Source organism: Mus caroli, unplaced genomic scaffold (genome assembly GCF_978045245.1).
Source record: "Mus caroli unplaced genomic scaffold, Mus_caroli_1 scaffold_13, whole genome shotgun sequence".
NCBI lineage: Eukaryota > Metazoa > Chordata > Mammalia > Rodentia > Muridae > Mus > Mus caroli.
Genome location: NW_028227268.1, coordinates 54,353,811 through 54,367,099, shown reverse-complemented (window position 1 = coordinate 54,367,099; position 13,289 = coordinate 54,353,811). Strand labels below are relative to the sequence as shown.

Below are 13,289 nucleotides of genomic sequence, written 5' to 3'. Positions count from 1 at the left end.
CTCAGGAAGCAGAGGCAGGCGGATTTCTGAGTCCAAGGCCAGCCTGGTCTATAGAGTGATTTCCAGGACAGCCAGGATTACACAGAGAAACCCTATCTTGAAAACAAAGCAAAACAAAACAAAAAGAGAGAGGTGGGTGGGGAGTTAGTGGGTTCATAGGTTAGAGGGCAAACCATGAGTGCCTCAGAACCAGGCAGCTTGTTGCTAGGTAACCAGATCTCCTATCACCGCAAGAGCGCATCATACTAAGGCAGCCTCTAGCTGGTTTCTGCTGTGTCTCTCAGCTCCCACTCTCTGTGGGACTTTGAAAGCAGCAGGAGGAGAGGAGACCGAGAACCCAGCCACTATCCCCTGAGTGCCCTGTGGTACTGTCACTCACCATTTCACTTTAAAAAGTAGGCCACCGGGGCTGTTAGGTAGCTGCCACCATGAGTTTGGGCATGATGGAAGAGGAGGACTTGGCCGAATACTTCCGGCTACAGTATGGGGAGCGGCTGCTTCAACTGCTGCAGTGAGTGCTTGGTATAGAGCCTGTCTATCTCGCCTCTGAGCTTGGGACCACTCTTACCCTCATGATGATGCTCTGCTGCCAGGTGTTTCCTCTCCTACAGCCCAGTGCTCCTAATTGCCTTACCCCATGACCCAACTCCACCCTGACTCTGGGCCCCCATCACTCAATCACCCCCCAAAAGCCCTCGTAGACCTCTCTCCTCTCACACAGCTCCTTTCATTAAGGTGAGAGCGGAAACCTCTTTTCCTTCCCATGGGCATCCATCTCTGAGGTGCTCCCTCCCCGATCCTGCTCCTGCCTCTCAGAGGGCCCTGTTCCCCTTTCACTGTTCTCGGGCAGGAAGTTCCCAAATGTTGAGGAGCAGTCAGACTCCCCCTCTATCCAGCTCCTGGAGAAGAAGAAAGAGGCCAAGATCATGCAGGAGGCCATGGAACATAAGAAGGAGGTGAGGTGGGGAGTTGTGGGTGATAAGGGTAGGGGTACAGGGTAGGGAATGGATTGGCTGGGGCTCGAGGTTAATGGATGGTGGGCCCTCGCTTTGGGGGTGGGGTGGCTACAACTGGTTCTGGTCTCTTTCCTCCACAGAGAACAGAAAGGGTCTGAGTCTTGGGGGAACTAGGGTCATGGGATACTATACTAGGGTCTCTGTACAGGATAGAGTGCAAACTACAAGTCCTTCTGTAACTACACTTCATTTGAGGAGTTGGGGATTTAACCCCTGGCGACTTCTTTTCCACTGAGCTACATCATCAGCGTTCCAAGAGCCCCCCAGGCTAAAGGATAAAACACTTTGGGCAAATGATGTTAGAATCTTTCTGAGAACCCATGTCAGGTGGCTGGCTCCCTGACTTTCACCTTCTCACATGCCCTACAGGCATTCCAGCGGAGAATGGAAACGCTGAACTTGCGCTGGGAAGAACTAGGTATTAAGGAAGAGCAGCTGAAGGCCCATATCCAGAAGTTCGAGCAATTCATCCAGGTATGAAGTGGGGTGAGCTGCAGTAGGCAGAGACTTTACACTGCACTGGGCCAGGTGGCTCTTTCCCTCTACTTGACTTTGTGGACTCCCCATGCTCCCAACCCCCGGGATTAAAGGTGGTCTTCCCTGGTCCAGGAGTGCCTGATCTTTCCCAGGCATCTTCTATATTCTATCTACCTCTATCTGAGATGTCCCATTTACCTGCCAGTCTCTGCTCTCTACTTGACCCTTTCCTGTTTCCTTGCCAGTACCCAGGTGGCTGGGTGGACGAGTGGGTGTGATGGATACAGAAGTGAGTCAGAGGGGCTTGGTCACGCCCTCACTGTATCCCTCCCTCTTTGTCCTTGCATTGAAAGCAAGGGACAGATGAAGGCAGGAAACCATTGCAATGAAGGACCATGAAGCAAAGAGACTAGTAAGAGACTCAAGAATCTTGACCTTGATTCTTGGTTAGGGAGTTAAGCAATGTCCCCTTTCTTCCTTCTAAGATCTCAGTGATCCGGAGGAACCAATGAGCACAGATGGGTAGTGATAAGCAGGAGCAAGAATGTGTGCTGAAGTGTGCTAAAGCAGCCACACTGGAAGATTTGTACAGCGCGGATGATGGCTTCCATGCTTACATAGATGTCGCCTCTCCCCTAGTTCTTCCCCACCTATACACTCTTAACTCCTCCCAGAGACACTAGGGCACACACAACTAAGGCACACTTGCATCCAACTGGTTGGAAGGAGTGACTGGGTACTCAAGGGAGGGTCCCCTGATCCTTCCCCACCCCTTACACTGAGGGAGCACCAACAGTCAGCCAGCCCAGCTGTGATGGATTTTCTGTGGCTGGGCCCTAGAGATGACAGCAGTTTGGTCAGAGGATGGCCCTCTTCATCAGTACTTAGAGGAATGATTTGGGCTGGCAAGATGGCTCCGTAGGTGAAAGTACTTACCGCCAAGGCTGAGAGCCTGAGCTAGACCCTCTGGGACCTACATGCATGTTAGAAAAAAAAGAGAGAATTGACTCCCCCGAGTTTTCCTCTGATCTCTGGGCGTGCACTGTAGCATGCACACAGGCATACAGGTGCATAGACAAAAATAAATAACAATGTAAACAAAACAAAAACCTCACTCAGACTTGTTGGCCAGCAATCCTCCAGGACCAGCAGTAGAGAAGTCCTGAGCAGTTGGGAGCTGTTGCAAGGGGAGCTCACTGCTGCCCTCTCCTGGAGGAACCCTGCTCTTAGGGTTCCTTATTCTATGCACAACTGGGCAGAGCAGGGATATCAGCGTTCTGAGATACAGTCCTCCTGGACCAGAGCAAAGTTGATGGAGTATTGAAGAGGACAGGAAGTCTGAGAGTTAAGGACTCTCCAAATGACTTCCAGGAAGTCAGAAGCTGTGGAATCTCCTGGTACTCTTCGCAAATACAGACGCTGGTAACTTCTTCCTTCTTCTGCCTCTAGCAGGTCTCGGGTTGAGACCACACACCTATAGGTGTTTAAAAACTTTCTAGGTGATTCATATATGACTGATTTGGGATCCCCCGGGGCCTCTCTGGTGCTTTGGAGCAGGGCACATATCTGGTGCGTTTCTCCATCCCCCCTAAATGTCCCCACCATCCTTGTTCATCCATGAGGAATCATGGGGGCCCATGACGAGAAAAGAGACACCTGGTGACATCTGGTCAAGTGCAAGGGGTTGACTTGCACTGGTCCTGATGCTGCAGAAAGAAGAGGCAGGGTCAGTAGCTGAGCCTCATCCCTCCTGCGTGCAGAATCCAGTTACCACTGTCATCTCCTCTAGCCCTGGTCGATGCCAGTCTGGACTGTCAGAAGCATTTAACATATGGTTCCATTACTACTGTCATGGGCTTTGTAGGAAGAGAGGGCTACCACCTCTCAGCTAACAGCTGGAGAAACAGAAGCACTATGTACCAAATCAGGAGACCATGTGGACTTCCCAGTCCCGGCTGAGCCATCTGCCCCGTGACAAATGGCCACCACTAAAATCAGAAATCACAAAAGCTCTGCCAAAGGCTTCCTGCTTCCACTCAGTCTTTGTCGGCTTTCTTGGATGCAAGCTTGATCTTCCTCCACCTCCCTCTTTCTGTGTGCTCTCTTCCCATCCCTGCCCCCCTCTGAAGCCCAGAGACAAACTCCCACAGAAGCAGAATTTCCTGCTTGTCCTTCCTAAGGCCACCTCTTGAGCTGAATTACTGAACTCACAGCCTCCTCAGGCCACAGAAGCCCCTCAGCTTTACTAAGTCCCTTCACTTAACGAAAACCTCACCAAGTCCTTTTCTTTCACACCCCGTTTCCAACATGGGCAACCCAGCAAGCTCTGCCTGCCCTCTGGTGATCTGAGCTCAGCAGACAGAAGGGGCAAAGGGTATCTATCACCAGCCCCAGGTAGGCCAGGGTCTCAGGAGGAAAGGGCGAACAGCTTGCCTGATTTACACTGCCTTCCTCATCCCAGGAGAACGACCAGAAACGGATCCGAGCCCTAAAAAAAGCCAACAAGGAGCGTGAACTGAAACGACTGCGCCTGCGGGAGCTGGCCAAGGCCAAGCAGGAGATGATGGCACTGAGGCTGGAACACCAGAAGCTGAGTATCAAGCTGCAAGACTACGCCATCTTCAACAAGTACCTGGAGAAGGTGGTGGAGAACTCTGAGGTGGGTCCCAGGGCTGGAGGCGCCACACCACAGGGCCCTTTGTCACAACCCTTCAAGTTAATGGAATAGAGTTCAGCTCCAGCTGGCTAGGGTTTGGGGGCCCTTGGAATCGTTATCCTGATCTGGGGAGGGGAGGGGCAGTGGCCCTGGGAGATGGATGGCCAAGCCCCCTCCAACCACCCCACCTACTATGAGATTGGGTGGGGCTCTCAAAGCAGGAGGCTGTGCACATCTATACCTCTATGTGTGGGTTGTGTGTTTACATCTGTGTTTGTGTATGTCTGAGAGAGAGAGAGAAAGAGAGAGAGAGAGAGAGAGTTGAGAGAAAGGAAAAGTGGAAAAGTACCTACCCTCCAAAGACCAGGAGCACTTAGTATGCGATAGAGGCTGACTGGGAGTTTACAGAGGCCATCCCTGGAATGAAGGAGATGAAGACACCTGCCCAGGGTCTCACAACTTGGAAATGGCAGAGCTCCATATTTTCTCCACTCTCCTGAGGGCCCCTCCAGGCCGTAAGCACCCTGTGTCTCGGCAGGACCTGTCACCCAACCCAGGAATTTTTAGCCCTCTTCCTGCAGCACCTCTTGCAACATATAATGTCATTGCTCCTATGACACCTCCTCCCTCCTTCCCAGGGCCCTCTGGGGTTTCCTCTTCCCAAATTCTTCCTTAAGCAAGACTGACTGTGCCTCAGACTACAGTCCCACCATAACTGTGCTTCATTCTTCCCCCACACCCCAGTCCTGAAGCCATCAATCAGATATGGTCCAGTCTGCTTCTTACGTATTTCTGGAATCTAACCCCTGCCCCTTCCTCATTCCTCGCGCTGCGTGCTTCAGCTGTGTTACCTCTGCCCTTTGCCCTTTTACATTCTACAGCCTCCTCCCCCACTCCTCTTTCTCTTCCTCTCCTCCTCCTCCTCCCTGCCCCTCTCCTGATCCTTTTCTCCCTCTCTGTCCCCTATACTGCAAAGCATAGAGAAAAACTTAACCTTTCAAGAACTCAGACAAGGCTTTGTCTAATCTTAATATTTTCCTGGTTTCTTTTTCTTTTTTCCCTCTGAAATAAAACACTACTGGGAACTTAAGCCCCTTATATGTCCTTCCAAATTTCAATCTTTCTTTCCTCTCTTCAGGGATCACCGGTATCATAGCATTTAAATTTATTATTTTCATGACTGTTTTCCTTATTTTGTGATGTATCAGCTGCCCATATATATTCCTCTATGATTTGTCTTTTTTCAATTTTCTTTCTTCCTTCCTTTCTTAATTTCTTTTTCTTTCTTTATTTATTTTATTTTATTTTATTTGTCAGTGTCTCACTATCTACTCCTGGCTAGCCCCAAATTCAAGATCTTCCTCTCTCTGCCTCCCAAGTGCTGGGATTGCCATGCCCACATCAAACTCTTGATTCTTTATAGTGTTCAGAATAAAAAATTAGCTTGTCAGCAGCCTCCAAACATGGCCTTTTGTGTCATGAACTCATGGATTTGAATCCATGTTTCATCCTTTTGTATTTATTCTCACTGATGCTCAAATCGTCCCCTCTTTGGACAAGCAGGGGCCTCTTTAAGCTGGCACCTGAGCTTTTGACATCAGAATAGAATTGCCAGATTCCTTCCTGGTAGCTCTGATTGGACCCATTCATTCTAACTTCTGTCTGCCAGTGGTGTTTGCTGAAAGAACTGTAGGTAATAGAGACAGGACATGGGCTCTCTGCCTCCTGAGACAAAAACTCTTCATGGGTAATGTTCATACTCTTCCTAGTTTTCTGGAGTGTTCTGTCTCTCTCTCTCTCTCTCTCTCTCTCTCTCTCTGTGTGTGTGTGTGTGTGTGTGTGTGTGTGTGTGTGTGTTACCAGCACTTGAACCCAGGTCTTCGTATGTGTTAGGTAAGCACTCTACCACTGTGCTGCACCCCAGCCCTTATTTTAGTTTGACACAGGATCTTACTAAGTTATCCAGACTGTTCTCAGACTCACTTACTATATAGCCCGGGTAGGCCTTGGACTCGGAAACCTCTAGTCTCCACCTGCCTCTGCCTGGCTAGCCTCATGTCAGTCTTCCTGTCTCCCCAAAATACTTTTCTGGCTGTTCCAACCTCCTCTACCACTGGCTGGAGTGGTCTTCCTCAAGAAGCACATTTGGAAAAACAGGAGCAGGACTGTTCCTGGACACCAATCTGCCACCACCAACTGTTATGATATGCCCAGAGAGTCCCTGAGCAGGCACGATGCCATAGCTCCTGGGGAGATGCACTGGTGCCATGAAACTGGAGGTCACATTGCCCTCTATAGATATGCTTGCTGGGCAAACTCTGTGCTTCTGGGCCCCACTGGAGCAGGTGACCTGAGCCTTGCTTACCCCCTGACCTCACTGGCTTACCCCTCTTCAGCACCACTTCTGATACAGATGATGAACAAAGGCTTAAGGGAGTTAGTGTCTGGGCCCTGTGCAGCCCCACGCCCCAGTCCTAAAGATGGTTTATCACTGTCTATCCTCCCTGTACCCAACCACCCTCTAGGCTATAAATTTCAAAAGAATGGGGTCTGGCTTTCTTATCTCCTGCTCTGTCACTAGCCTTTTAGCATAGCTCCTGGCCTGTGAATGGCTTCTGGAACATTCTTGATATATAGGATTGCCTTAGGAGGCAAAGTGCTTTTCCATCAGCAATTCTTAATTCTAGCTCAGCCTGGAACTACCTAGAGATATCTTGCAAAATTTTAATTCGATAAGGGCCCCTGTAAGACAAATTAATAATCTGAATCTCTGGGATTGAAGCTTGGTAAGTATCTTTTTTTAAAGGGTCCTCAGCTGGTTCTGATATGCGGCTGGCATTAGAAACATCAGGTCCAGCTGTGCAATCCTCCCACATCTGGGACATAGCCCGTATAAACTCAGGAGAAGCCAACATTCTCACAATACCTATTTATGGCTGTGGCTTGCCGGCCCTGGTTTCCAGATGTCCAGGCCAGAGGTTATGGGCTGAGATGGCTGAATAGATGGCCCTCGGAAGCCAGCTATTCGGTGATCCAAGCCCACTGGCCCCTCAGTTTGAAGAGATCCACGAGGTGATTGCCCGCTACAAGACCCTGGTGAGCATGCACCATGACCTCATGCAGTCGGCTCAAGAAGGCCAGGAGAAGATTGAACGTGCCAAGGCGCGGCTGGCCCGCTACATGGAGGAGAAGGATGATGAGATCCTTCAGCACAACAACGAGCTGGCCCGCCTGCAGATGCGCTTTGACCGGGCCCGCAGTGATGTCATCTTTTGGGTAAGCTTTGGGCCCAGTACAGGGCTGGTGGGGGTGGGGGTTCCTGGCTATATTTCTGCATGTGTGCACACTTGCATGCGCGCGCGTGCACACACACACACAGAAAGAGAGAGTCAGAGAGTCTCCGCCTCCTGGGTTACACTTACACACATTGCCACCACATCTCTCCCCAGGAATCTCGCTGGGCACACATCCAAAACACGGCAGCCAAGAAGACCCTCCTGCTTGGCACCATTAAGATGGCGACGCTGAACCTCTTCCAGATCGTGAGCAAGCAGCTGAAGGAATCCACCCAAGTGTCCCTGGAGGACACACACAAACAACTAGACATGGTAGGTGGATGCGGAGCTGGGTCCAGCAGGGCGGCAGGGTCAAGGAGGTTCTGAATTGGCGAACTGAAGGAGTGAACCAGGCAGAGTAGTAGCCCTCAAATAACTCAGTGTCAGGATCACCTAGTGGTGGGACTGGGGAATCTCAGATGAGAACCCATGGACTTACATAGTTAGTAATTGCCCACCTTACACTGCGGATCAGGGTTCCACACATTGAGACCTACCACATTAGCACCCGGAATCCTTGTTAGCTTCAAACCACAGGGCAAGACTAGGGACCCACTGTTGAACTCATTGGTCATGCAGAACCGTCTTGTTGGCCATGCGTGGCAACGCAGAGTCTGTGGTGTGAGGGAGGCTGTATGAGACTGAGCCTAACTGCTGCCTTCTCCACCTGTGTGGCCCTGGGGCCAAGCTGGGTTCCTTCTCCGAAAGCTGACTGCATCTACCCTTCAGTTGATGTTCAGAAATAGTTTTCAACCGCTTAGATTTCCAGGGAAAGCCACGGCTAGGGCTCTGAACATGGATCCCCACGCTTGAATAGCGAGCACCTTACCAACTGAGCCATCTCCCCAGTCCTCGAGATAGCACGGTTGATTGAAACTCCAAAAAAAGCTCCTTGTGTGGGGAGAGCAGCATCGGTAGACACTTTGTCCATTCCCTTTAATGTCTGGCTCAATAGTAGGTAGATTTGCTGTTTGTCCTTGTTGTCACCCTGTTCTGACAGGACAGCAAGGAAACTGCTGTGGTAAAGGAGACCATGTGCTTTTGAGGGATAGGTGCTGTCTTGGTGTCATGGTGATCTTGACTTCTAAGATCTCCTGGTGTGCTCCTCTCTCTTCCTTTAGCTGTCCTGACCAAAGATGCCCTGAGACGTGGTGCCTTGCAGCTCACAGCCCCAACCTGCTCATTCCCTGCTCTGCTCTGAGCTTCCAACCCCGTCTACTCCAAGCTCTGAGCTTCTTGAATCCTTGAGGATTTTTCTCAAGTTTTATTTTCCGGAGTCAAAACTTCCGGAAGTGCGCCTGGCAAGGAAAGTCAAGCCCAGATTTCCCCTGCCAGGCGATGCACCTCATGCTTCACAGAGCCTGTCCTAAGATATCTCTATCTTCATCCCCACGGAATGTAAGCGCACTGACAGAAATTCAAACTGCTAAGCAGCTCACGCAAACAAACAAACAAACAAAGAGGTGAGAGAGTATAAGCGAAACAGGAGGTTGAGCACATATTCTGCCCCTGAGTGGAGGGTCACCTTCTGAAGAAGAGAAACCAGGTTGGGTGTGCGGCTAAGCGCTACAACATGCGCCCCGCATGCACACACGCACGAGGCCCTGGCTTCCATCCCCAGAATGAAAATATTTCTTCAGAGCTGTTTTTGTGTGGAGCCCAGCTGGGTCTTCTTAGCCTCAGAGTCTATCCGGGGTCACTCTGACCACAGGCTTTTAAAACAGAAGTCGGTGAATAGAATTTAAATTTCCCTTGAGGACAGGACCCCATCACAGGGAGCATCAGGCAAGCTCTTTGATGTTGCCAGAGGGCGTTTACAGCCCTGTCTGCAAAATGCTTCACTCTGAGGCCTGCTTGGGACTGGCTCTCTTTCTTCCTCCTGTACATTCCTGACTACCTCTTAGCAAGTCCCAGCCCTGACCTTACTGTGCTGAGTCCACTGTCATGGTTTAAACCCATAGGCTCATAGGTCCTTGTCCCCAGCTTGTGGCACTGGTTTGGGAAGATGAAACCTTTAACAGCAAAGCATGCCTAGCAGAAGTAGGTTACTAGGTGCAGGTCTTTGAAGGTGACAACTGATCCACCCACTCCAGTCACACTCTCTGCTTTCTGGTTCCCTCTCCAAGTGAATAGCTACTACAGAACACTCCTACCATCGCAGATGAAGTCACTCCACCATGTCTTCCAAGGTAGGCCTTGAGTTTTGAAGGCCACGCCCCCTTTAAGTTGCTTCTGTCGTGTATTTTGAGCACAGTGCCTAGAAAAGTCACTAATAGATCTGCTAAACCCGATTCTTAAGGTCACCTAGGACATCTGTGAACCGAGGCAATGCAGCAGCCTCGGGAAGTCAAGGATGAGGGCATTGAGGTCCTTCCAAGGAGATGCTCCATCTTAAGACTTGGGCAGTTTGGCTGGGTGAAACCAATGCTGTCTCCCTGTCTTGATAGATCCAGCAGTTTATACAAGACCTGTCAGACATCTGGACAGAAGTAAAGAAGAAAGAACAACAGCAAGTCCGGATATAAGGAAGCAACATGCTTCTAGAATGTTCCAAGACACTTGAGAGAAAAGAGCTAGGAAAGAGAAGGTTCCTGGTGAGCCTGTGGTCTAGTCCCCCTAGTCCAGCTGTTGAAGACCAACTGCTTCCTGATGATGAACCACCTCCCCACCCCACCCCCATCCTCCCCGTTGGCTTTCCCCTCCAGCCTCAGTTTGTCCCATCCCTAAAAACATTAAATGTTATAAGAAGTTGGCTCTGAAATTACTTCTCCTTTCGAAAATAGGTTCATGGGGAAGAGCCAATGAGGGGAGAGACCCACAAGTGCCCCATCTAAGAACAGCTCACTCTCAGCTTTCTGCTCTGGCAGGGCTGCTGGAAAGCCAGACGCCATGCCTTTCACTGGGTGTCTCTGGGGCTTTAGACCAGCAAGCACACCCTGTCTCAAGAGATTAAGGTGGGGAGCAGGACAATTAATATCTTCCCCTGGAGTCTGCACATGCACAAATGGGTCCATGTACTGGCACAAATATGCTTACAACACACATGTACACATGCATACACATGTGTACATACTCCCGTGTACACACACACACACACACAATTGAATAGCTATTGCTTTATAATCCGGAGAGATAACTCAGCAGTTAAAAGCACTGATTGTTCTTCCAGAGAACCCAGCACCCACCTGGTAGCTCACAATTTCTAGTAACTCCAGTTCCAGGGAATCTAACACCCTCCTCAAGCCTCTACAGGCACCACACATGTCCATGGTTCTCAGACATACATTCTGGCAAAATACATAAAATAATGTTTCGTTTTTCAAGACAGGATCTCACTATGCAGCTCTTGCTGTCCTGGAACTCAGTCTGTAGACCAGGCTGGCCTCAAACTCATAGAGACCTGCCTGCCTTGTCCTCCCGAGAGCTGAGACTAAAGGTGTGTGCCACTCTACCTGACTTAGATAAAATGATTTTTTCAAATGTGTCAGGACTACATGCTTTCTAGAACCTGAGCTTCGCTCATTCTCACTATCGGTTCATGATACTGTCCGTGTCAGTTAGCATTCAGCCACATGAGGACACTAACGTAAGATTAAATATCACTTAATCAAAGTACTTGAGCCAGGTGTGGTGGCAGACACTTTTAGTCCCAGTACTGGGAGCCAGAATCGAGCCAGTCTCTGTAAGTTCAAGGCCAACCTAGTCTACATAGTGAGACACCTCTACACACACAGTCCCTACTCCACCATTTTAGAAACAAACCCAAGAGTTGAGATCATAAATGTTTCAGATTTGGGTATTTTTTCAGATTATGGAATACTATCATAGATAGATAGATAGATAGATGATAGATAGATAGATAGATAGATAGATAGATAGATAGATAGAGATAGAGATTTTATAGGGATGGGACCCAAGTCTAAGCATAAAATATACTTGTTTTATATATGCTTTGCACATAGTTTGAAGACAGTTTTATTCAATATATGGACATTTGGTTTTTCTAGACAGGGTTTCTCTGTGTAGTCCTGGAACTCACTCCGTAGACCGGGCTGGACTCAAACTCAGAGACCAGCCTGCCAGCCTCTACCTCTTCAGAGCTTGGATTAAAGGTGTGTATGATCACCACCCTCAGTATTTGTCATAATTTTGTGTGGTCCATCACACCAGGCCAGACGTGAAATTTTACACTTACACGGTCACATCCATGCTTAAAGAGTTTTCCATTTTGAAGCCCTTTCGATTTTGAAGTGTCCAATTGAGGATGTTCAGCCTGGATACAGATATGTAAAGGTGAACGCAGGAAACCCGGAGTATCCGTTTATGTACAGCCACATATACAGCTTCCTTACAGGAATTTTCCTGGGCTGATCATTTACATCTCAAGCTGATGCCTGAAGTCAGAGAGGGCAGGTAGCTGGGAGACAAAACTGGGGAGATGGCTCAGTGCATAAAGTGTCACCAGGCAGCAAGGACCTAAGCCAATCCCAGGGCGTCATGAAAAGGCTCCGTGCTGTGCTGTGCCACTGCTGGGGAGGCAGAGGAAGGAAAATCGCTAGGTCTTGCTGGCCAGAAGGTTTAGCCAACTCAGTGAGCTCCAAGTTCAATGAGATAGCCCACCTCCAACAAAACAAACAAACAAAACCAAGGTGGGTGGGGCCGTAGAGATGGCTCGGCAGGTTAAATCACCTGCACCTAGGCTAATGGCCTGAGTTCAATCCGTGGTACCTACAAGGTGACTTTTACACACATATGCTGGTGCATGCATGTGTATACATACATGTGTGCATATATAACAACACACTAATAAATTAAAATATAGTAAAGAAATAATTTAAAAATATGTAACAGGAAGCAATTGAGGTCAACATCTGGCTTTCATACCATTGTGCATGTACCCACACACACACACACACACACACAGGAACACACATACACACACATACACACACACACACACACAGAGGGAAAGTTGGGAAGATCAAGAACAAGATAGAAATCTCATGGCTTTTATCCTGAGGACAGACAGAAACCTATGTCGGTCCTTGTTGCCTCTTTACGCTGACAGGGGTGCCTTGCAGAAGCTAAGGCTTTGGATCCCAGAACTAAACATACACCCTGGCCCAGGGCGGGAGGAAAGCCCGAGGAGGATCCGCCAGATTCGGAAGCAATTGTACGTACACCCTGCCACTGAGGCAAGTTAACAGAGAAGCAAAAACTTATGTGAGCCACAACATAGCTGCCTCTTCTCCTCAGCCCCAAATCGCCCATGGGAAGCCATTCATGACCTGCTGTCACAGGAAACACCTGGGAAAGGGAATTCTGGGTAATGTAGCTCAGTTTAGTGAAGCTGACATGTCACAAGCCTCCACACTGCCTCTGTCTCCATAACTGAGGAAAGGGAGGCTTTCCTTTTTGAGAGAGACCTGGAGTCTGGGAGGCTGCCACAGAGCTGGCCCAGTCTAAACAAACCTCTCTCTCTGGTACAGGTTGGAGACCAGAGGGAATCTCAAACCTAGCAAGGGTTCAGTCAGGGGAGTGCTCAGTCAGAGAATGAATCATGGCTGGCCAGAAATGGCTTGAGGGAGTGGGAGGCTATGTCTCTGAAATAGCTGGACCTGGGAGGCAGGGGAATAAATGTGAAACAGTCAGTCTGTCCAACTCCCAGATACACAACACCCTCCCGTCAACCTCCTGCTGTCCCTTGTGAGGTGGTGTTTGAGAAGCCCGGCCTGTTAGGATTACACACACTTCCTCCTGGGCCAGGCCCCTCCGCCCCACCCCCACCCCCAGTCCTATGCCAGG

The 13,289-nt window shown here is 49.5% G+C and overlaps 1 protein-coding gene across 1 annotated transcript; it reads left to right on the top strand.

Annotated features, from left to right (window-relative positions):
- Positions 1-228: 228 nt before the first annotated feature.
- Ccdc42 (coiled-coil domain containing 42) lies at positions 229-10,231 on the top strand. Its single transcript, XM_021177530.1, has 7 exons — positions 229-511; positions 851-956; positions 1,386-1,490; positions 3,955-4,152; positions 7,204-7,425; positions 7,599-7,757; positions 9,932-10,231. The coding sequence occupies exons 1-7, from the start codon at positions 429-431 to the stop codon at positions 10,007-10,009; spliced, it is 951 nt and encodes a 316-aa protein (XP_021033189.1). The 5' UTR covers positions 229-428; the 3' UTR covers positions 10,010-10,231.
- The last annotated feature ends 3,058 nt before the right edge of the window (positions 10,232-13,289 follow it).

Coding starts and splice junctions, on each gene's coding strand:
- Ccdc42 (XM_021177530.1), top strand. CDS start 429: ATGAGTTTGGGCATGATGGAAGAGGAGGACTTGGCCGAATACTTCCGG. Junction 4,153..7,203: donor AGGTGGTGGAGAACTCTGAG/GTGGGTCCCAGG, acceptor CTGGCCCCTCAG/TTTGAAGAGATCCACGAGGT. Junction 7,426..7,598: donor GCAGTGATGTCATCTTTTGG/GTAAGCTTTGGG, acceptor ATCTCTCCCCAG/GAATCTCGCTGGGCACACAT.